Genomic DNA, 21,122 nt, shown 5'->3' on the forward strand with positions numbered 1-21,122 from the left:
CAGAGACTAAGCCCCCGCTCATCTCCCTTCCGGACCTTCCGGAAGGTCAAAGGTGGAGGCCTGGGAGCCGAGGCCTCGCGCTGGGGTGCAGGCGCCCCCGGCCCGGCCGCTGGTTGTCAGGAGCCGCGGGGGAAGGGCCGCGGCCGGGCCGGGGGGCGGACTCCTAAGCGCCCGGCAGCTCCTGACAGGCTGCGGAGCTGGGCAGGAAGAGCCGGGCCGACGGCGAGCCTCCCACCGGGCGGCGCGGGGCGGAGGCCGAGCTGTCCGCGGGCGCAGCCGGGGCGGACGGCCCTCTCGGCCGGGCCCCGAGACAAAGACAGCGCCGGGGGAGGTTCGACGGAAAGTCAGGTAAGGCTTTCTGAGCCCTTTGTTCAGCCGCTTGTCACCTGCAGGCGCGGACGGGGGCTGAGGCAGCAGCGTCCTGGGCCCGGCGCCCCGGACCCGAGCGGTGCGAGGCCAGCGGCCGGGGGCTCCATTGTGAGGCGGCAGGAGGCTGTGCCCGGGGCTGCGAGCTCCCGGCTCCCGTGGGGCGGGCGGCGGGGGCAGGTGGGGGGGCGCTGCCGCCCGCGGGCCCGGCCTGCCCGGCGCCTGTTTACCCGCCCGCTCCCACCGCCTCCCGGGCGGACACAAAGCCCGCGGAGGCCTCAGCGCCGCCGGCCCGGCTCGGGGCAGCTCCGGCGGGCGGGCTGGGCCGGGGGCATCCGGCGCCGCGTCCGCCCCCCGCCGCCTCTCCCGGAAGGGCCCGCAGGGCTGTGGCCCCGGGCGGGGGCGGTCGGCGCCGGGACTCGCCGCGCGGCGGCGAGAAACGGGGGCGCGGGGGCCGCGGGGGGCGCGGGCGGCCGCGGCCTTTGTCCCGCCCCCGGCCGCGCGGCCCTGCCCGCGTACCTTCTTGTAGTTCTTGCCGAGCCAGAGCCTCACGTTGTCGAACTGGGTCACGGTGTCCGCGGCCTCGTAGTACTTCACGTTGGGGCCGCCGTCCTTCTTCCGCACCGCCATCTTCTCGGGCTCGGGCCCGCCGCCGCCCGCCCCGCGCCGCTCAGCTCCCGCCTCCTCCGCCTCCTCCTCCGCCCGCCTCCCGCCGCCTCCCGCCGCCGCGGCCGCCGCCTCCCGCCGCCTGGGCCGGCCCGGCCCGCGCAGCGCCCCCTGCCGGCCGCTCGGCCACGGCGGCGGCGCGGCTCCCGACGCGGGGCGCACCCGGCGGCCTCCCCGGCGGCCTCCCCCGCGGCCTCCCCGGCGCGAAGCCTCTCCTCCCGCGGCCTCTCAGCCCAGGGCGCGGGGGGCCGCCCACCCGCCCCAAGCGGACGCCGGAGGGCCCCCCGGCCCTGCCCTCCGGGGAGCCAGGCCGGCCCTGCCCCGCGCTCCCAGTCCCCGAGCCCGCACGGCCCGGGCACCCCGGCCCCCTGCCCAGGAAGCGCCTTGCTCCCATCGCCCGAGCCCCCCACGCCCGGCCAGCCCCCTGCCGCGGTGACCCGAGGAGCCCTCGGCCGCCCCCCGCCGCCCCGGCCGGCCGCTGCCCCCAGCTGGCCCCCCGCAGGCCTCGCCGGCGCCTGGGAGACCCGTCCTCCCGGGGAGGGCCACCCCCGTCCGCCGGGCCCTCCGGGGGCCGCCCGGCTGTCCTCGGAGCGCCGTGGAGGCGGGGGGCCCGGGGGCGCGGCCCCTCCTGTAAGCGCGCGGCGGAGCGCGGTCTGGGGAGTCACGGTGGCCGAGTGGTTAAGGCGTTGGACTCGAAATCCAATGGGGTTTCCCCGCACAGGTTCGAATCCTGTTCGTGACGGCCGCTTTTTTTCTCGCTCAGGAGGCGTCGAGGGGCCCCGCGCCCGTGCCCCTCGCGCACTCCCCTTCGGCCCGAGGTCTCCCCACGACCGGGCGGGATGCAGGTGAGCGAGGGAAGCCTGCCCTCGCACAGCTGCCGGTCTGCCCAGACGCAAGGCACTTGCCGCGTCCTGCGGCTTCGGGTCTGAGAGCTTTGGCGCACGTTTTCATTCTTGGGGAAACGAATGGCAAAGGATTTGAAGAAGGGTTAGGTTTTTGGAAATGTGGATGCCTGTTGTGCTAGGATACTCAAAACTAGAGTTTCCAGGAAAAGAGGGCACCTCTGGATTTCATGACCGGAAGTCTGGTTGTAATTGAGCCCCAAGAAAAGGCATGGTCTCATTTGATGTGAGGAGGCGCCTCTCGGTGTTTCCAGGGCTAGGAGGACAGCCTGTTGGAACGTCAACACTGCAGCCCGAGCTGGAGCTGGAGCGCGGCAGAGAACACCCCGAATGTGTGTTTTTACCGAATGCTCCTTATGTGCCAAGTACTGTTCTAAATTCTCCGTGTATTAACCAAGCTAGGGAATTAATTCCCTCTTTAACCTCTAACCCTCCTGTTCTCCCCCGGTTAGAGGTTAGAGGGGAATGATACTTGTTGGGGATGTTCTTTTGGTGTTTCATTTCTTGCACAGCATCATCTTCTCCAAGAAGGATCAGGGAGCTCAAGAGTAATTCACATTTACTTAAGTAGTTCAAGAGCTTTCTATGCATCTGTACCTTGCAGTTTCCCACTTTCTTACCCTGAGATCATCCTCACCACTGTCTCCTTCCCACCCCAGCACCTCCATCATCTATCACTTCCCATCCTGCACATCTTTTTATCCTTCCTCTTAAGGCTCTTGATTACTTCAGCTGGAACCCATCATTCTACCGCCACCATGGACTAGGTCGCATGCAAGACATCTCCTTTGACACACCGCTGCAAGAACTAATTTATTTTATTTTAAAGATTTTATTTATTTATTCATAGAGACACAGGCAGAGGGAGAAGCAGGCTCCATGCAGAGAGCCCGACGTGGGACTCGATCCTAGGACCCCAAGATCACGCCCTGGACTGCAGGCGGCGCTAAACCGCTGCGCCACCAGGGGCTGCCCTGCAAGAACTAATTTAAAAAGTATTTTAAGACTTTATTTATTGGAGAGCAAGAGTGGGGGAGATCACAGAGGGAGAGGGAAAGGGAGAAGCAGACTCCCTATGGAGCAGGGAGCTCAACACAGGGGGCTCCATCCCAAGTACCGGAAATCACGACCTCAGCTGAAGGCAGACGCTTAACTGAGCCACCCAGGAATCCGTATTCTGCTTCTTAAATAGGTCTTAAATCTGTTCACTTTTCTCAGGGTGAGTGCAGGCTAGACTGATCACTTGCTGGAGTCATTAGGAAAGTAGTGAAACCACATGAGTTAATGTATGTAAAGCTGCACTAGGGCATCCAGTTGTAGCCGGAGAACTTGAATCTTCCCATGGCTGCTTTGTTTCATGACCTGGTCCCTTTCCACGCGCCATTCTTCCCCTACTCACTACTTTCCATCCACTGGCATTCTTTTAGTTCCTGGTATAGGATTTGTCTGTGTTCATGCTGTTCTCTGCCTGAAACAATCTTTCTCATCCTCACCTTCTACTCAGCCTCCAATCCACACATCAATGTCTGTTTTCCTAGGAAGTCTTTGATCACTTGTCACCCACCATATCCTAATCATCTATTGTGAACTCTTTCTTCCCCAGTGGAATATCAACTCTTGGCACATATAAGACGCTCAATTAAAAAAACAAAACAAAAACAAAACTTTGTTGAGTAAATGTGTTTTTTTTAAGAGCAGTTATATATACATTTATTTAAGCCTTCACTCAGACTGGGCTATATGCTTCCTGAGAGTCAGGACTGTGTATTTTGTTTTTGCTCGTATTCCCTTTGCTAGGCCTTTATTCGCAAATACGATCAAATGCGTACTGAACGAACAGACTCCAGGAGGCTCCGTACGGTTTCCTACCAAGTGCCATTTTGCGCATGCTCAGATTTAAATGTCTGGAGAGGCAAGACCAACATTGACCAGCAGAGGGCAACCAGCAACCGTGCTGTGAAGGGGAGGCGGCACCGGGGCTTACAAAATGGAGGACCTGGACGGGAAGCTGGCAGAGGTGGTTTGGTCCTTGGAGGTCCTGCCTTTCACTCAGACGCTTCCCTTGTAACTGCCGTAGTTAGTTTCAAATTCCTGCCATCCCCACAGCCCACCTGAACTCCCCAGTTCCTACCCCTTTCCTCTTCACCTTCCTTGTTCCCTTCCTTCCCTGATCAGGTGCCCCCACGCATTCTTTAGTTTCTGGCTCAGGATTTGACTTTGCTCATCTGCCTTAAAGCTACCTTCTCCACGTAGGCTTGTAATCCCACTCATTTCAACCTCCTAAGGAAACTTCCATTAACATCCTTGCATAAGGGCAGCCCTGGTGGTCCAGGGTTTAGCGCCGCCTTTAGCCCGGGGCGTGATCCTGGAGACCCGAGATCGAGTCCCACGTGGGGCTCCCTGCATGGAGCCTGCCTCTCCCTCTCTCTGTCTCTCATGAATAAATCTTAAAAAAAAAAAATAATAATACTTGCGTAACAAACTCAAATTGTATCCTACTGGATCAATCCATTAAATCAGAACCTACCCTCACTTGAGAATTCAAATGATCGTATTTTCTACTTCTTTTTCTTTTCTTTAGATTTCAAGTAATCTCTACGCTCAATTTGGGACTCAAATTTACAACCCCAAGATCAAAAGTCCCATGCTCCACTGAGCCAGTCAGGAGCTCCTACTTCTATTTTTTGAAATAGAATGTATACTCTGCCTCCAGCTTCACACTATCTTAATAACCTGTTGCAAAAACCTTTGCTGTGTTTGGAACCACTAATTTCTTATTGGACTTCTGAGATCTTGTACTCTATTTCTCTTAGAACATTGTTTCTCCGTCTCATTTGTTGTCTTCCTCCTCCTGTGGAATTCTGCCAAAAGCTTCATTCTTTTTCCCTCCCCCCAAGACAAAAATCCCAAGCCAGACTTTGAACCCATACCTCCAGCTAGCTATATCACCTAAAATGCAAACAAAACTTCTTTTCTAAAATGACATCCTTGACTTTTCCCATTTCTGTTAATACTATTCTCACAATTCCATCTACTTTCCAACCTGAAGATTCTGGCATCTTCCTTTTTCCCCTGCCTGACATCCATCAATCATTGATTCTTCTACCACAGCATGTATTTTGCTACATTGGCCTTCCAGGTGCCCCAGTTTCACCACTCTCAGAGCTCCACAACACTGCTGTCATCTTCCCCTGCCCAGGGACTACAGCGCCCCATCTGATCACACCCTTGCTCTTCGGTTCAATACACCCTGCCTAAATCACCCATTTTTAAAAATCCTTCTTTCCAGCAAGATACCCCCAATCTATTCAGGCTGAGCATCTTTGTGTGACAGCCTAATTCTTTCTCTCCTGCAGCTCTTTCACCTTATAACTAAGGAGCTAATGCCACTCCATACTAATCTTTTCAGTGACAAATTCTTATATCTGAACCAAAATTGCCCTTATGTGATTAAAAAGCTAACGTGGGGACATCTGATACACAAGAACTTACGGTCCCAAGTTGCTGACTTGTTCCAAATGTTAAGAGGCCTGGATCTCTGTAGTTTATCCAGCAAAGCAAATCATTAGAGGACTTCAACTGAAATGATCTCAACCTACACTTATCTCAGGAATGTGGTTATTGCACAAAACATTTCTGGAACTCCTTCACAGCTAGTTTATGAGCTATATTTAAATGATTCATTACTTGTCAACTGTACTCAAAACACACACACACACACAATCCTATTATCATACTAAAAAAAATTCCTTCCGAATTATTTTTTAAAAAGCTGAGGCATTCGCCAACTGTATCATGCATCTCTTTTCCAGATTACTTCTGGAATTCCCCAAGGTCCCATTCTTGGCCTTTCTCCTGTCCTCTTTTATTAGTGTTTGTATTCATTCCTAGAATTTTTTTTTTTTTTCATTTATGATAGTCACACACACACACAGAGAGAGGCAGAGGCACAGGCAGAGGGAGAAGCAGGCTCCATGTACCGGGAGCCCAACATGGGATTCGATCCCAGGTCTCCAGGATCGCGCCCTGGGCCAAAGGCAGGCACCAAACCGCTGCGCCACCCAGGGATTCCCCCCCCTTTTTTTTTTCCATTTATGATACATTCCTAGAATTTCTTGATCACTTCTGGGCAGATAACTCCCACAGCCATATTTTTAACCCTAACTTCCTGCTCTGAAGCTCCAGACTCACATTTTCATTTACTGGTTAAATACCTTTAGGTGGAAGCATTTTCACCCTGAAGTCCCCCACGAGCTCATTTCTTCACCCTGAAACTTCCTCATCCTCTCCTCCTCCCTTTTCAGGTTGAGAATGACCTAACCTTTCATTACCAGCAAAAAATCAAAGTCTTTATCTGTGATTCATCTTTGGTTATGTGCCCCTTGTTATGTGCAGTGGTTATGGGACGCCTGGGAGAACTCAGGCTCTGAAATTATTCTGGATTCAAATCCCAGTTCTGATTATTACCCATGTGAATTTTATTTCCCCACACAGAAAATGGAGATAGCAATAGTGCCTTTTTAAAAAAATTTCAAAGGTGCGTTTTAATAAAACTGTTGGTAAATTGAAATGTTTGATACTTACAATTGTGCTGGACTCACAATAAATGCTCAACTCCTTTTCCTCACTGCCAGTATCTGATCCTGTTCAGAACTCAGTTCAGTGATTCTCCAGAGAAACATCTCATCATTAGTAGTAGGTGACCCCTTTCCTCCTCATTGCCCCACTATAATTAATCCTTATTAGCAATGAATTATTTTGGATTTCTCATTCTGTGTTCCAGCATATGTCACCTAAACTGCAAATTCCCTTAAGGACTTGTTCTTCAATTATTTGAGTATCTCAAATGCCTAACACCACGCCACATGTGACACATGACAGGTGTACTATAAATGTTGGCTGAATGAATCTAGTCAGTAATAAGGCCTGTCAGTTTTCTTCCCTAAGGTCTCTCGTCCTCTTTCCCGTTCTTTCAAAGCTTTAAACCTCCTGCATGAATTACTGCAAAGCTTATTTAATAGTCACCAAATTTTCAATTTTTCACTGTCTTCCCATTGCCACCAGAATCATGAGCTGGAAGTTACTCCTCTTGTCAAAAACTTACCTGTGAAATTAAAGCCCAAATTCCTTGCCATGTATTCAAAGCCTCCCAAGAATTGGCCCCAAAATAGTAATTTCCTAGTCTTATCTTCCATTATTTCCTTCAACATACTCTTTGCTCCAGATGCCAATAGTTTCTTCTTTTTTCAACATATCCTTCACTTCCATTTGTTTTTATTCATGCTATGATCTCAACCTAAAGCAGAGGTTACAGGATGCCTGGGTGGCTCAGCGGTTGAGCGTCTGCCTTCAGCTCAGGGGTTCGGGGATCAAGTCCCGCATCGGCCTTCTTGCGGGGAGCCTACCTTTCCTTCTGCCTGTGTCTCTGCCTCTACCTGTATGTCTCTCATAAATAAACAAGCAAACAAATAAATAAAGCAGAGTTGCAAACTATGGACCCTAGATTTTTTTGGAGGCCACAATTACTTTTTTTTTAATTGAGCCAACATTTAAAATTTGTGATATTTAGCATAAACACTAAATACTACGATGGCCAATGGTTCTTGAAAAATAAGATTCGACAACATGAGGCCCCTGTTCTTGTACGGCAGCAACCTACCTGAGCTATACTGCCAGCTGCCCCCTTCTCAGGGAAGCTAGCCAGCTTTGAAAGAAAAAAAACAAAAACAAAAACCCAACTCTCAACAATCCAAGTGTAAATGAAGAAATCAGGCTAATGGTTGGACAACTGGGCCGATCTCCTGATGTTACACAACATTCAGAACATCTCTCCTGTGATGTCTTTTTTTTTAAAAGATTTTATTCATTTATTCATGAGAGACACAGAGAGAGGCAGAGACACAGGCAGAGGGAGAAGCAGGCTCCATGCAGGGAGCTTGATGTGGGACTCGATCCCAGGACTCCGGGGTCACGGCTTGAGCCAAAGGCAGACGCTCAACCACTGAGCTACCCAGGCGTCCCTCCTGTGATGTCTTCTATCCTCAGAACTGCTCAACTAGAATCTCTCAAACTCTAGATCTAATTCTGTTTAGTAAAAATAGGGGTAGAGGAAGTTAAGGAGCACTGTGAAGAAGCAATCAATCAAATCCAAAAGACCATTCTCAGGACAATTGGCTCAATCTCTTCAACAAAAGACTGTCACAAAAACAGTTGTTCCCGGAATTTAGATTAAGAGTTTATATGGGGCGCCTGGCTGGCTCAGTTGGTGAAGGATCAGACTACGGGATTTCAGCTCTGGCTGTGTTCTCAGGGTCCTAGATGGAGCCCCACATCAGGCTCCATGCTTAGTATGGGAGTCTCCTTGGCACTCTCCCCCCACCCCCGAATTTATATTAGTAAATAAATTCTTTTTAAAAAGAGTATAAAAGATAGTTAACATAACCTGGTATAATGCATGCTTCCTGGATTGGATCCAAGACTGGACAAAAATTAGCTTTTCTTGAGACAACTGGAGAAATGTGAATATAGGCTAATTTTAAGCATTTAATGTTAACCATGTAGAAAAATGTTCTGGTTCTTCAAACTAAAAAATCAAAACCAATCTTCATACTTCCCCACCCTTTCTCCTGACCTAAAATGGGTTGTCAAACTTTCTACAGAGCCAAATAGCAAATATTTTAGGCCTTGTGGGTCATAGTTCTGTGGAACTACTGAGCTCTGCTGTTGTAATCTAAAAGCAGCCACAGACAATGCATAAGCAAATGGGCATGGCTGTGTTCCAATAAAACATTTTTACAAAAGCAGGCATCAGGATGCAAGCCCTAGTTTGCCAACCTCTGATCTAGAATAAATACTTCTCCTAAACAAGTCTTTCCTGGTACCCATCAGAGGGGCGCCTGGGTGACTCAGTCGGTTAAGTGTCTGCCTTCAGCTCAGGTCATGATCCTGGCCAGGGTCCTTGGATCACGCCCTGCAGCAGACTCCTTGCTCAACAGCAAGTCTACTTCTCCTTCTCCCTCTGCCTGCTGCTACCCCTGCTTGTTCTGTCAAATAAATAAAAATCTTAAAAAAAAAAAAAAAAAAAAAAATTCCGTGCCTTCATCTTCCCTCTGCTCACGTTGCTTGTAGATCTACTTACCACATTTATTACATTTTAGGTGCCACTGTGCTATAAGACACCCATGTCCACTTGAGTTCCTTGCAGAATTTTCAATGAATATTGTTTCCCAAAACCAAATCTACCCCAAAAGAATGATTTGGCACCATTAAAGAATCAGCAGCAGGTTCTGAAAGTAATTTTGAAAGAGCTTCAGGGAAAAAAAGAACACTCCTGGTATCTCTAGATAATAGATACTATACATGTTGCCTCTTAGTGATGTATTCGCCACTATTTTATAATCAGACCTTGTGTACATGCAAGTATAATGGACTCAGTAGGTGCAGGGATGTCCTTGTGCTCTTTTGCTTTTTAGCCCCAGTAGAGTATCCAGAGTGCTAAAGGATTTACATTAAATACATCATAAATGCTCAACAAATTTGAAATACACTACGAGGGGAAAAGATTTCTTTTTTCTCATGACTGGGAGGAGGTGATAGCAAATGCTTATGTAAGGCTTTGTTGAGATTTGACAACCACAGCAGTACAGTCACCTCAGGCTCCCTTCCTCATGTTTGGTGATGGAATCTTGGATTCCAAAGCAAAAGGTGCTTGTGGGACAAGGGAGAAGGGTGCAGGCATATCCTCTGTCGAAACTGTCCTAAAACTCCAGGAGCACTTAGGGATGACATGGAATTTGGGGCAAAGGCAAACTGTGGAAAGAATACAGTTGAGATCACTGGAGAAAATGTGTTGGCTGCTACAGAACAGGAGATAGGAGGGAAGGTAGGAGGAGGTCATAAAGGGCAAAAAAGTGGGGGGTATGCTCCCAGACAGACATCCTCTTAGAACAGCAGTTAGTTCTAAGACAAGGGCAGGTTATAAAGCAAGAAATAAGGGGAATCAAGGTGAAAGAAAAGCCAAAGCAGAGGAGAAAGCTTCACAAGAAAGGGAGTGATGTTGGATTAAGAATTGAGAGTTGAGTAAAAGGTTTATTATTAGTGCAGTCAACACTGTGGAACAGCACGTATAACACCACCAGCAACCCACAGAGACGCTAGTGCGACGGGGAGGGAAGCCTTAAATGAGCTTCCTGGCTCTGTCTGAGGGTGACAACAGGAGGGCCTTGGTAAGGCAGGCGGGGGCAGAGGGGAGTGGAAGAGATGTAGTAACCAGACTAAGTATAGCAGCGTTTTCAAGTTCCTGAGCACAATGTCCTGGAGCTGAACTCAGGACTGTTCCCTACTCCCTTCAAGCTGTACTCCTCCACCCCATTCCCAGTGGAGCCATGACCCATCTCCCCAGACCTACAGCAAGCTGACCTGGAATAAAACTCCAAAAGAGAGAAGAAGCCGTTATATGGCCATATCTCGTCAACCCCACTCCGACCTGCCTATTAAAACAATCAATCACCTCCTCTCCATCCCTCCCCTGTTTTCTCTCACTCTATCAGCCACCCTAGAGACTGAGGAATGCCCGGGTAGCCTCAAATGGCGCTGAAGTCCCTAGAGGGCATGGGTGAGACCAGAGCACTGCCTGTACTCAGAGACACATCTCTCCCATCGTGGCTCGTGAAGCTTAGAATCCAACTATGTATCTCCAAGGAAACTGAGGGTTGGGGGATGGAAGAGTCTTCAAAATTAATACTCTATCAATACAAAGTTTGACAAGGAGACTCATGGAAGGGGTGGGAGCAAAGTTCTCCAGAGGGCACAGGCATTGATGGACTGTCACAGCCATCACTGAAGAGAGGAAGCGCCTCTCAGACGGGCTTATGGAGGGTTGGGGCAGACAAAGGTTCAGCCGAGGACTCCCTTGGCCCTTCCTATATTAAAGCCAAAGGTTGTGCTGAAAAGGAAAAATATAAAACAGATCCCATCCCTGTCCCACCCTATCCAGAATCCCCACAATAGGAACATCAAAAAGAAAGTTTTCAGCTTTGTTAATTTTTTTTTCTTTTTCCTTTCTTAAAAAAAAAGTAAATAAATTAGATTGCCAACAATGTGGCCGGGCTGGAAAAGTGGGGTAGCTATAACCAGGCCATTCTAAAAAAAAAAAAGGTGGGAAGGAAGGAAAGGAAGGAAATACAAACAACAATGGCCAAAGGAAATTATCAAAATAACTAGTTACAATCACAGGGCTGGAGAGGGTCTATGAACTATTACAGCCCATGCCAGAGGCAGTGCCTACCTGATTTCAGCAAAAGCCAGAGAGCTGCTTCTTGCTGAGCACATCCACCCCAACAGACTAATCCCCTACCCCCAACCCTGTCATTCCCTAGTTATGAAAAAATGTAGGAAAGAAGAGTCACCTAGAAATTTTCAGCATCCCAACCTGCACACCTGCAGAACCAGCAGGAGCCTACACCTGTAAGGTGGGCCGGACAGGATATTGCTTGGCACAGAGGCCCAGTCTTCCCCTAAGGGGGCCAGTTACTGGCCTCATTGCTAATTTCTAAGGTTTTTGATTCCATCCCTACCATTTCTTCAGGATGTCTGCTCCCCAGAGCTGCCCTCTCATGCTGTTTAGTGTCAACCAGCCTGCCTGCTCCGATTCCCTGGTTTTGGAGGAGGGGGAACGATTAGATATTCCTCACTCCACCCTGATCCTCTAGAGAAAATGAATTCTTTGTGCTTTCTAAAAATATCTAGAACCAGGGACCCTAGGCAGGAAAACAGATATAGAGGTGGGGACTTTCCCAAACTGACTGAAAATTTACAGACATCTTAGGGGAAGAAATCAGGCAAAAGGAAGGAATCTGGGTTTCCCACCTGAAAGGTTGAGCAAAGTGCCCTGGGCCCTTCAGTGCCAGAAGAGTAGGGAAACGTGTGGCCCATGTGTAAGCCACGGTACTATGAATAGTAGGGAGGACTCAGGGACCAGCTGCTGGAGTGATGGGTTTTCTGATTGCCATCTCTTCCTGCTAGCCCGTCGAGATCTCCTATATCTCTTCCACGCCGTGCGCAAATATCATGACAAGCCCTGGTTCCTGCACCATGTCATCACCCATGTGCTGGTTCTCACAGGCCATCACGACAACAGCCTGCTTGCCAGGGATACGCTTGGCCACGTAGTTCTCATAGTAGCGCCGGTTCATCTGTCTGGTCTCTAGGGTGGCCAGACCCTGGGGCCAGCTACGCTCGTGTGCATTTTCAATCAGCTCGTTGACAATAGAGGCAGGACAGCCACTCTCCACCAGGGAGCGCTTGATTACAGCCTGGAGTACAGCATCTGGGGTTGAGATCATCCCTCCCCAGCGGGTCACTCTGGCTGGCTGCAGGGAGTTCACCCACCTGTGTGGAGGGGATTAGAGGTGGTCATTCCAGCTCATCCCCCTTCTCTGCATTGGCTTTTTCTCCTGCTCTGCGCTCAGCTCAACCCTGACCTTCCATTTTCCTTTTTCCATCACTGGTTCAGAAACTCCACATCTTTCTAGCTGGTCCCCTGGGAGTCCCAACATGTCACTCAGCAGATTAAACTCTACAAGTGAAGAGTTCCTGTCATCTTTCTTAGAAACCCCAATACATAGAACATACGTGCCTGGCATGTACTAAGTGCTCAGTAAATGTTTATCGGATGAAGCAATTATTCCTGTATACTGTGTCCCACACAGCACCATTTGCATTATATAATATACTGATTCACACTAAGAATTTAGTCTGTGAATCGTACACAACCCCAGCACTGAAACAGATTTTAGACTTTGCTTGTTTATGCTGCATTTTAGATCACTCTCCTGGATTTGCACTCACTCACTCCTCTGGGTTGTAAGCTACCTGACAATAAGGACAGTATTTCCTTCTTCTTGGCCCTCCCAGCACTCCACAGCCTTTTTTTTTTCCCCACAGCCTTTAACATGGCTTTGTACGTGTGCATACTCACTTAAGTCCAGATGAATTGAATCCTTGGGTAAGCTTTCCCTTCAATCCACCCAAAAGAATTTAAGATCCTATAGTGGTGCTGAAAGTTCTCTTCCTGTCCTTCATCCCAATTATCTGAAACGCGGTGGCCCCAGCCCAGCCCAGCCCTCTTACTACCCTCCTTCTGCCACTCCCCGGCTCTTCCTCCTTTCAGGGATCAGTGCCAGGACGTGGAGCAAGTGACCCCATGTCCTGAGTGACACTCACTCTAGGATCTCATTGTATTCAATGGTCTCCTCCAGGTTCTGAAGGTTGGGGTTGACACTGCGGATTGCACGCATGTATGCCTTTAACAGCTGGATATCTCGCTTCTGTGGGTGGGAAGGAGAATCAGAGAGGACGGTTAGGGTAGACAACAAATGGAAGACGAAAGTGTGTCTTAGAATGAGGACAGCTGAGAGATGCGAGGAACAACCAGACCTGTAAGCTTTACAAAGACAGGGATGGGACTGTCTCATTCCTAGTGTAACCCGAGTGCTTGGCGGGGACCTTCTTAGAGGGGGCATTTAATAAATGTTAGGTGAATGAGTAACATTGACGGGATGGAGAAGGAGAAGAGCTCCCATCCGATTCCCAACCAAGCCACAGGCGGAGCATCTGTTCACCCAGACACACGAGCACAGGCACAGACCCACCTGCTCACACGGGTGCTTCTTACCCCGTCATCTGCACACACACGTGGCATGTACACACACACACACACACACACACAGTTGTCCACAGTTACCTGCACATGAGAGGCAGGTTCTCTCAATGATCTCTGGGCCCTACCTGCTCCGCCAGCTGGTGCTTGTGCTCAGCTGAGGTCTTCTCCAGCTCAGCGATGCGTGTCTGCTGCTGCTGTACCACGGAGCGCAGGTGCTTAATGCAGTTGTGGTTTGGCAGCTCATCTTTGGGCATCTCCAGGCTGCCACCCGGAGTGGGGAGGAAAGCAGAACAGGGGCATTCAATGGGTCACGTGGGCGAAGGCAGGAGATGCCGACAGGCTTTTCTCCTAGCCCAGGTGTCTAACATTCAGGCCTCCCTCTTATTTATTCCCTTCACTTCCTTCTCCCCAGCAGCCCCGCCCGTGCCCCCGCCCCCCATGCTCCTTTGCTCTCTACCTTCTCTGGGCCTCTTGCACTTTCTAAGAGTGTTTTATCTGCCACACAGCTCTCCTTTCTTCCTACAGATTCTGCCTATGTACCCATTCCTTCTGAGCAGCCCTAGATTCACAGCCCTAGCTAGACAGCAGCATTTAATCAAATATTTCACAGTCCAAAGAAAGAAAATAACAAGGCGCAAGGAACTATGAGAAGCCTCGAAATTAGAGCAGTCATAGTGACAAAGAAAAAGGAGTACTGGGCTGACGGGGAAGAACAGAGGGAGTCATCCCTTAGTTCTAGCACGCAGATTGGGACCTGCTTCCTCCTCTCTTTCATTCAAACAAGAGCAAAAAGATCCTAGTTGAAAAAGCATCACCGAAGTCAGATCTTAGGGCGGGGAGCCAGGGAGGCCAAGGACGCTCATTGCATACATTCACGCTCGGAGAGCTCCCGAGCTGGTGAGCAGGGGCTCCGGAGATGGGGGACTGGGGACAGGGAGTGTGGGTGCGGGAAGGGTGGTCATCAACCAGAAGGCCCTCATCTGTGCAGGGCAGAGGAAGGGAAGTAATCTCACCCGCAGCCCTGCTCACAGGTCACAGGCCGTTTGGGGTTGTGCTCACAGTCGCTGAGGTGAGACATGAGGTTGTCAAGCCGGACAACAGCACTACAGCCAAACACAGCGTTGTCGCAGGCAATCTGCAGCTTTGACAACATGTTCCGCATGATCCGAGGTACTGGGCGCAAGTGGGCGACCGTCACAACGCTCCGGTCCACTGGACACGTCTGCTGCTGCGAGAACCACTGGGTGATGCAGGCATTGCAGAAAGCATGCTCACAATGAGGTGCCTAGAAGGAAGAGCAGGGCAAAAGGGGCACAAGAGAATTAGCAGGAGCTAAGAGCCTGAATATGATAACTTCACAAAGCCACTCAAGCCTCTGAGCAGCTTCCAGGACCAGAGGTCTCTGGGGTCACAGCAAAGTAAAGATGCACTATGGGCAAGACACTGTGCAGAGAGAGGCTTCAGAAAGGTTTCCTGTGCTCTAGATTCCAAATGGATTGTGACATAAGACAAGTAAAAACTAACATAATAAGGGGCACAAATAATATTCTAGGACAATAGGAGAGATGACATAAGGTGGTTGATTATTAATTGCCAATTGGATTGCATACACAATAACTGGCAAAGAAGTCCAAAGGAGGATGAGATCTTTCTAAGATAGGTCAATCAGGGCAGGTATTTAGGGAGAGGACAGAATTTGATACGGGCCTTAAAGGAGGAGTACAGAGGACACAGGGAATATATTTACTGGCAAAAATGCAAGTAAGAAAGCAAAGCCAAACAAAACAAAAGCCTGGAACTCCTGGTGAGAGGTTGAGTCCTCTCTGTATGGGCCCAAGTTCCTATTTTATGAGGGTTGACATGAGGCATTGCCCTGAATCCCACTGGCAAGGCCTATCCTCCCAAACAGGGCCATTTTCTTAGAGAATCACATTCTTTTCAGTTTCATAAAGATCATATTTCAGCTTACTTCCTTGATAACTCAGATAACCTCTGAAGTTAATCCCTCAAACTGAGAGGATTCCCTAGCATCTATGGAGACACTATCTGGCTTCTGGCATAGGACAAACACAGTAGGCACTCAGTAGTTGTTGATGAATGAATGGCGTGCTAATTATGTCCCAAACACTCTTCTAGGTGCTTAAAATACAAAAGACAGGTTCTGCTTCTGAGATGCTCATAGACACCAAAGACTGAAACAGAAAGGCTTCCTAAGGGAAGAAGTCATCCTCAGCGTGCCTGGGGGGCTCAGTCAGTTAAGTGTCTGCCTTTGGCTCAGGTCATGATCTGGGGGTCCTGGAATCGAGCTCTGTCTGGCTCCCTGCTTAGTGGGGAGTCTCCTTCTCCCTCTCCCCCCACCTTCCCACCCCCGCTGGTATGCGCACATGTGCTTTCGGGCGCGCTCTCTCTCTCTCTCTCTCTCAAATAAGTAGTCTTAAAAAAAAAAAAGTCATTCTCAATGTCACTAATCCAATTGTCAGTAGGTTTTTTATTTTTCACTCAAAGACAAATTGGAGTCTTTTCAAAATCTTTATAGACCCTATCTCTAAATAAAGAAAGAAACCACAAACTTGTCTACTTTCCCCATCTGTCCTGCCACTAACCCAGATCAAGATGTCATCTCTCATCTATATTACTAAATATGTCTTCTAACTGGCTTCCCTACTTTTACTCCGCCCCTTTATAATTCATTTACCTTCATCAGCCAAAGTGATCACTTCAAAATGCAAACTAGATCATATCACTCCTCTGCTTAAAACTTTACAATGGCTTCCCACTATACTTAAAATAAATCCAAACTCCTACTCAGGACCTATAAACTTCTGCTGGATGTGGCCCTGTGCCTCTGACCTCTCCTCACCTCACACCTCGCTGCCAGCACTGTGTTCAAGCTAGTCGGGCCTCCTTTCTGTTCTTTGTTTACACCCAACTCACTCCTGCCTCAGGATCTTCGCTTTTGCCGCTCCTCTTTGCCTGAAATGCTCTTTCTCTAAATCTCAGCATGAATGTCCCCTTATTCAGATCTCATCCCAACTGTTACCTCTTCTCATGACCAGCCTATCCAATCCTGCCACCCCTGCAAAAATATACAGAATGTGCTATGTTCCGTGCAAGCTGGACAAACTAATACAAAGAGTTAACTATGGGGGAGAGGGGATTACATGGATTGGGACAAGGATGGAGTAAGAGTTCTCACTGTATGTCTTTTTATACTGGTTGATTTCTGAACCCTATGAATTTATCACCTATTCAAAAATTAAATAAATATGCTGTAGGGGGGCCTGGCTGGCTCAGTCAGAGTGTGCAACTCTTGATTCTCAGGGTTGTGAGTGTGAGCCCCACACTGGGTGTAGGTATTACTTAAGGGATCCCTGGGTGGCGCAGCGGTTTGGCGCCTGCCTTTGGCCCAGGGCGCGATCCTGGAGAGCCGGGATCGAATCCCACGTCGGGCTCCCGGTGCATGGAGCCTGCTTCTCCCTCTGCCTCTCTCTCTCTCTCTCTCTCTCTCTGTGACTATCATAAATAAATAAAGAAAAAATATTTAAAAAAAAAAAAAAAAAAAAAAAAATGATGTAGAGAAATCAGCATTCCTAGCAGGTGCCTTCTACCCTTGGATATGTGTCTGGTAACCTGGCATCCTGAGATCTGCTTGACCTGCTCCTCAGAAGGCAGAGGTGGGGGGGCGGCTCCTGACTTAGAATGTCACAAGCCAACACTGACATCTCCACACATGACTCACCTCAAATGACAGTGCCATGGAAGGGAAGGAACTGACACACCCCATAACCTCTTGACACCACCAGAATAGCTTGGTTCTACACCCAGCACATCTGCTTCTTATGGCAGTAGGCTACAAAGGCCTAGACAGGGGACAGGTCCAGGACTAGCTGCCACTAGAATGCAGTCTGATTTTCAATCAGTTGAAGCATCTGTGTTCCTTTGGGTGGCTGAAAACTAGAGTAATAACAAACTTACGGGGATCCCTGGGTGGTGCAGCGGTTTAGCGCCTGCCTTTGGCCCAGGGCACGATCCTGGAAACCCAGGATCGAATCCCACGTCGGGCTCCCGGTGCATGGAGCCTGCTTCTCCCTCTGCCTGTGTCTCTGCCTCTCTCTCTCTCTGTGTGTGACTATCATAAATAAATAAAAATTAAAAAAAAAAAAAAAAAAAAGAACAAACTTACGGAATCAGGAGGAGCCCCTGGGAGTTGTATAAGCAGTGAGTGGGGGAAGGGCCATGAGACCTCACTGACTACTGTCCTAGTTTAGAAAATGTGATTAGGTCTAGCTAGCCAGGAGTGGCAGAGGATTAATAGGTATTTACAGAGGGCAGGCAGTAAGAACCATGCAGGATGATGTCCATAAATACTACTGTTAAGAATTTATCTCATTCATTATACTTGCCTGTTAATCATGAGTTTCTCCTCATACTTGCCCCCAGGAAGATACAACTGACTCTCGTCTGGCAGGGCTTGCAGAGAAATGACCAATTGAAGGTGGCAGCTTTCATATCAAAATGCAGAGTACAAGGCTGCATCAAAAACTGTTTTTTCTAATAAATCCCAGGAAGAAAATATATACACTTCCCACTTCCTGTTTGTTAGTTAGTAGGCAGGCTGAAAAGGACTGCAGGCAGACTGGCTAACTGAAACATTACATCATCAAAATTCAGAACTTATCAGGAAAGTCCAGAAGTTCAATCATAGCTAGGTAGATGGAAGCTAGTCAAAGCCCCTGCAGAGGAAAGGAAGTTCCTGAGCTACTGCCAGAAGACAGAGAAAAGGTGACTGTTTTACAGCAGAAAAAAATCTCAGGGCAACCCTAGAAGAAAATCTGAGGCACTAGACTTCTGTGGTATCCACCTCTAGACAGACTCTGGAAAGCCCTATTCCTTTTGTAGCCACCATTGATCCTCTGCACCAAACCTATATTCTATGTATGTGTGTTGTTGTGGGGTGGGGGTGGGGGGCGGGTGGCAAATCACAGTGACTTCCCTGTTTGTCCTATTACCTATGAATATTTTCTCCTAGATCCACGGTCATCTATTGCCCCCACCAAAACTGCCATCAGACCGACTCACCTGGACTGGCTCCTCCAAGACTCCACTGCAAATAGGACAGATAAGGTCTTCGTCAACATCCCCCTGGAAACGGGTTACATCATACCCCATGTCTCATCACTGAAACCCAGGTCCTGGAAGGAGCAAGAAGAAAAAGAAGCCAGCTTAGAAGAAACCTACAAATATGTGCCAACTTGAACTTACTGCCAAGATCCATTCATTTGCTCAACAATTACTTACTGAGAGCATACTATGTGCCAGTCATTTGGGAAGAAAAATCTGATTCAAGAAAATTCTAGAGACACCTGAGTGGCTCAGTGGTTTAGTGTCTGCCTTTGGCTCAGGGCGTGATCCCGGAGTTCCAGGATCTAGTTCCACATCAGGCTCCCTGCATGGAGCCTGCTTCTCCCTCTGCCTGGGTCTCTGCCTCTCTCTCTCTCTGTGTCTCTCATGAATGAATAAAAATCTTAAAAAAGAAAAGAAAATTCTAATGGGGGAAAATATTACATAAGCATACATTTAAAATATGAAATAGGGATCCCTGGGTGGCTCAGCGGTTTGGCATGTGCCATTGGCCCAGGGCATGAATCTGGAGTCCCGGGATCGAGTCCCACGTCGGGCTCCCTGCATGGAGCCTGCTTCTCCCTCTGCCTGTGTCTCTGCCTTTCTCTCTGTCTCTCTCATGAATAAATAAATATTTTTTAAAAATAAAATAAAATATGAAATGGTAAGTATTTCGGTGGCTCAGTTGGTTAAGCATCTGCCTTCGGCTCAGATCATGATTCCCAGGGGCCTGGGATTAAGCCCTGTATGGGGCTCCCTGCTCAGCTGGGGAGTCTGCTTCTCCCTCTCCCTACCGCTCCCCTTGCATGTGCTCTGTCAAATGAATAAATAAAATCTTTAAAAACATATGAAATGACAAATGCCTACACTTGGCATTATGAGTGCAAAAGATGTGGGACACCTAACCCAGGCTGAAAAGAGAGGGTGATTTGAGAAGTTTTACAGATTAGGGGTCATCAACAGGACAAGCAAGAGTAGCTAGGTGTTGGGGTTGGATGTAGGGTGAGGTATTAGCATTAGGGCTTTAGGCAAATGAACCAGCACATTCAAAATCCAGAAGTAAGAGGATAAACAATGAATTCAGGGAACTCTTGAGTGGTTCAGAAAAAGGCTGATTTGAAGGATTCAAAGGAAGGAATGTCTGGATACAAGGCTAGAGAAGCAAACAAGGGGCAGGCATGAGAAGTCTTATGTAAGGAGTTTATCCTGAAGGCTATGAGAAACCACTGAAAGACTTCAAAGAAATGATGTATAAAAGTACTCTTCACTCTGTCAACAGGGGTGACATTAGAGACAGGAAGAATGTGTAGGCAGGAGAGATGGTGACAGTCTGAACTTAAGTGGTAGTGATGGGGAGATAGAAGGGAGGTTCAGCGGCACCTGGGTGGCTCAGTTGTTGAGAGTCTACCTTTGGCTTAGGTTGTGATCCCAGAGTCCTGGGATCGAGTCCCGCGTCAGGTTCCCTGCAGGGAGCCTCCTTCTCCTTCTGCCTGTGTCTCGCCTCTCTCTCTGCATCTCTCATGAATGAATAAATAAAATCTTTAAAAAGGGGGGACACCTGGTTGGCTCAGCGGTTGAGCATCTGCCTTTGGCCCAGGGCATGATCCCAGGATGCTGGATCGAGTCTCACATCGGGCTCCTTGTGGGGAGCCTGCTTCTCCCTCTGCCTATGTCTCTGCCTCTCTCTCTGTGTGTCTCTCATGAATAAATAAAATATTTTAAAAAAGGGAAAGGATGTTCAAGAGAGCAAAGACTCAGAGAGCAGTGAGGCTGCCATGCCTCTTCTTTGGGCTTCCTAGGGGTCAAACCCGAAGAAGTCGCTGAACAGTGACTGTAATTCTCCTACAGATTTCCTACTGGTGGGCCAACTGGATGGATGAAGGATGGGCACCAGTACAAAGGCAGCCACACCACAGACTAACCATCAGCTGTGATGTCCTAGAAAAGATGAGCTAAGTCAGATAGTTCTCAGGAATTTAGAATCAGGCTGTCCGACTTGAAAGGGTGGAAAGAATGAGATGCAGAAAAGACCTTGATAGGTCAGTGCAAGCTAAAGTATAGCACTGGACCGAGTCAAAACTGACTGGATTCATCTCCCGTTCTATTATTCACTAGCTATATGACCTTGGGCAGGCTACATAAACATCCCAACTCCATTTTTTTTAATAGATAAAATGGTATGCATAAGAATAGAAGTGACTTTCACAGAATTATCCACAAAGAGATAATATATATAAAACATTTAGGGGCACCTGGGTGGCTCAGTCAGTCGAGTGTACAACTCTTGATTTTTGGCTCGGGTCATGGTGCTAGGGTCATGAGATAGAGCCCTGCACTGGACTCCATGCTCAGCAGGAAGTCTGCTTCTCTCCTTTTCTCACTCCCTTTGCCTCTCATCCTGCTAG

The 21,122-nt window shown here is 48.9% G+C and overlaps 2 protein-coding genes, 1 long non-coding RNA gene and 1 other non-coding gene across 16 annotated transcripts in view; 2 read left to right on the forward strand and 2 right to left on the reverse strand.

Annotated features, from left to right (window-relative positions):
- SMARCC2 (SWI/SNF related BAF chromatin remodeling complex subunit C2) overlaps nucleotides 1-1,059 on the reverse strand; it is a 21,776-nt gene extending 20,717 nt beyond the window's left edge. For 7 of the 10 annotated variants that reach the window (XM_077913346.1, XM_077913348.1, XM_077913347.1 and 4 more), the window contains exon 1: nucleotides 886-1,059. In XM_077913346.1, the coding sequence (XP_077769472.1) occupies nucleotides 886-996 (111 nt within the window). In that variant the 5' untranslated portion in view covers nucleotides 997-1,059. Of the gene's footprint in view, nucleotides 1-35; nucleotides 153-386; nucleotides 522-885 lie in introns of those variants that run through there. The other 3 variants (XM_077913351.1, XM_077913353.1, XM_077913352.1) reach the window with 3 other exon arrangements.
- Nucleotides 45-19,385, forward strand: LOC144323215 (uncharacterized). Its single transcript, XR_013388673.1, has 2 exons — nucleotides 45-348; nucleotides 18,626-19,385. It is a non-coding gene; the product is annotated as an uncharacterized LOC144323215 (long non-coding RNA).
- Nucleotides 1,693-1,774, forward strand: TRNAS-CGA (transfer RNA serine (anticodon CGA)). The gene has a single exon. It is a non-coding gene; the product is annotated as a tRNA-Ser (tRNA).
- Nucleotides 10,003-21,122, reverse strand: part of RNF41 (ring finger protein 41) — a 32,038-nt gene continuing 20,918 nt past the window's right edge. For all 4 annotated transcript variants that reach the window (XM_077913363.1, XM_077913360.1, XM_077913361.1 and 1 more), the window contains 5 exons: nucleotides 18,676-18,788; nucleotides 14,610-14,881; nucleotides 13,722-13,857; nucleotides 13,158-13,261; nucleotides 10,003-12,323 (listed from right to left, as the gene is read on the reverse strand). In XM_077913363.1, coding sequence (XP_077769489.1) covers nucleotides 11,972-12,323; nucleotides 13,158-13,261; nucleotides 13,722-13,857; nucleotides 14,610-14,881; nucleotides 18,676-18,765 — 954 coding nt within the window. In that variant the 5' untranslated portion in view covers nucleotides 18,766-18,788 and the 3' untranslated portion in view covers nucleotides 10,003-11,971. The remainder of the gene's footprint in view (nucleotides 12,324-13,157; nucleotides 13,262-13,721; nucleotides 13,858-14,609; nucleotides 14,882-18,675; nucleotides 18,789-21,122) is intronic.

The sequence above is a fragment of the Canis aureus genome, chromosome 11 (assembly GCF_053574225.1).
Source record: "Canis aureus isolate CA01 chromosome 11, VMU_Caureus_v.1.0, whole genome shotgun sequence".
Taxonomy (NCBI): Eukaryota; Metazoa; Chordata; class Mammalia; order Carnivora; family Canidae; genus Canis; species Canis aureus.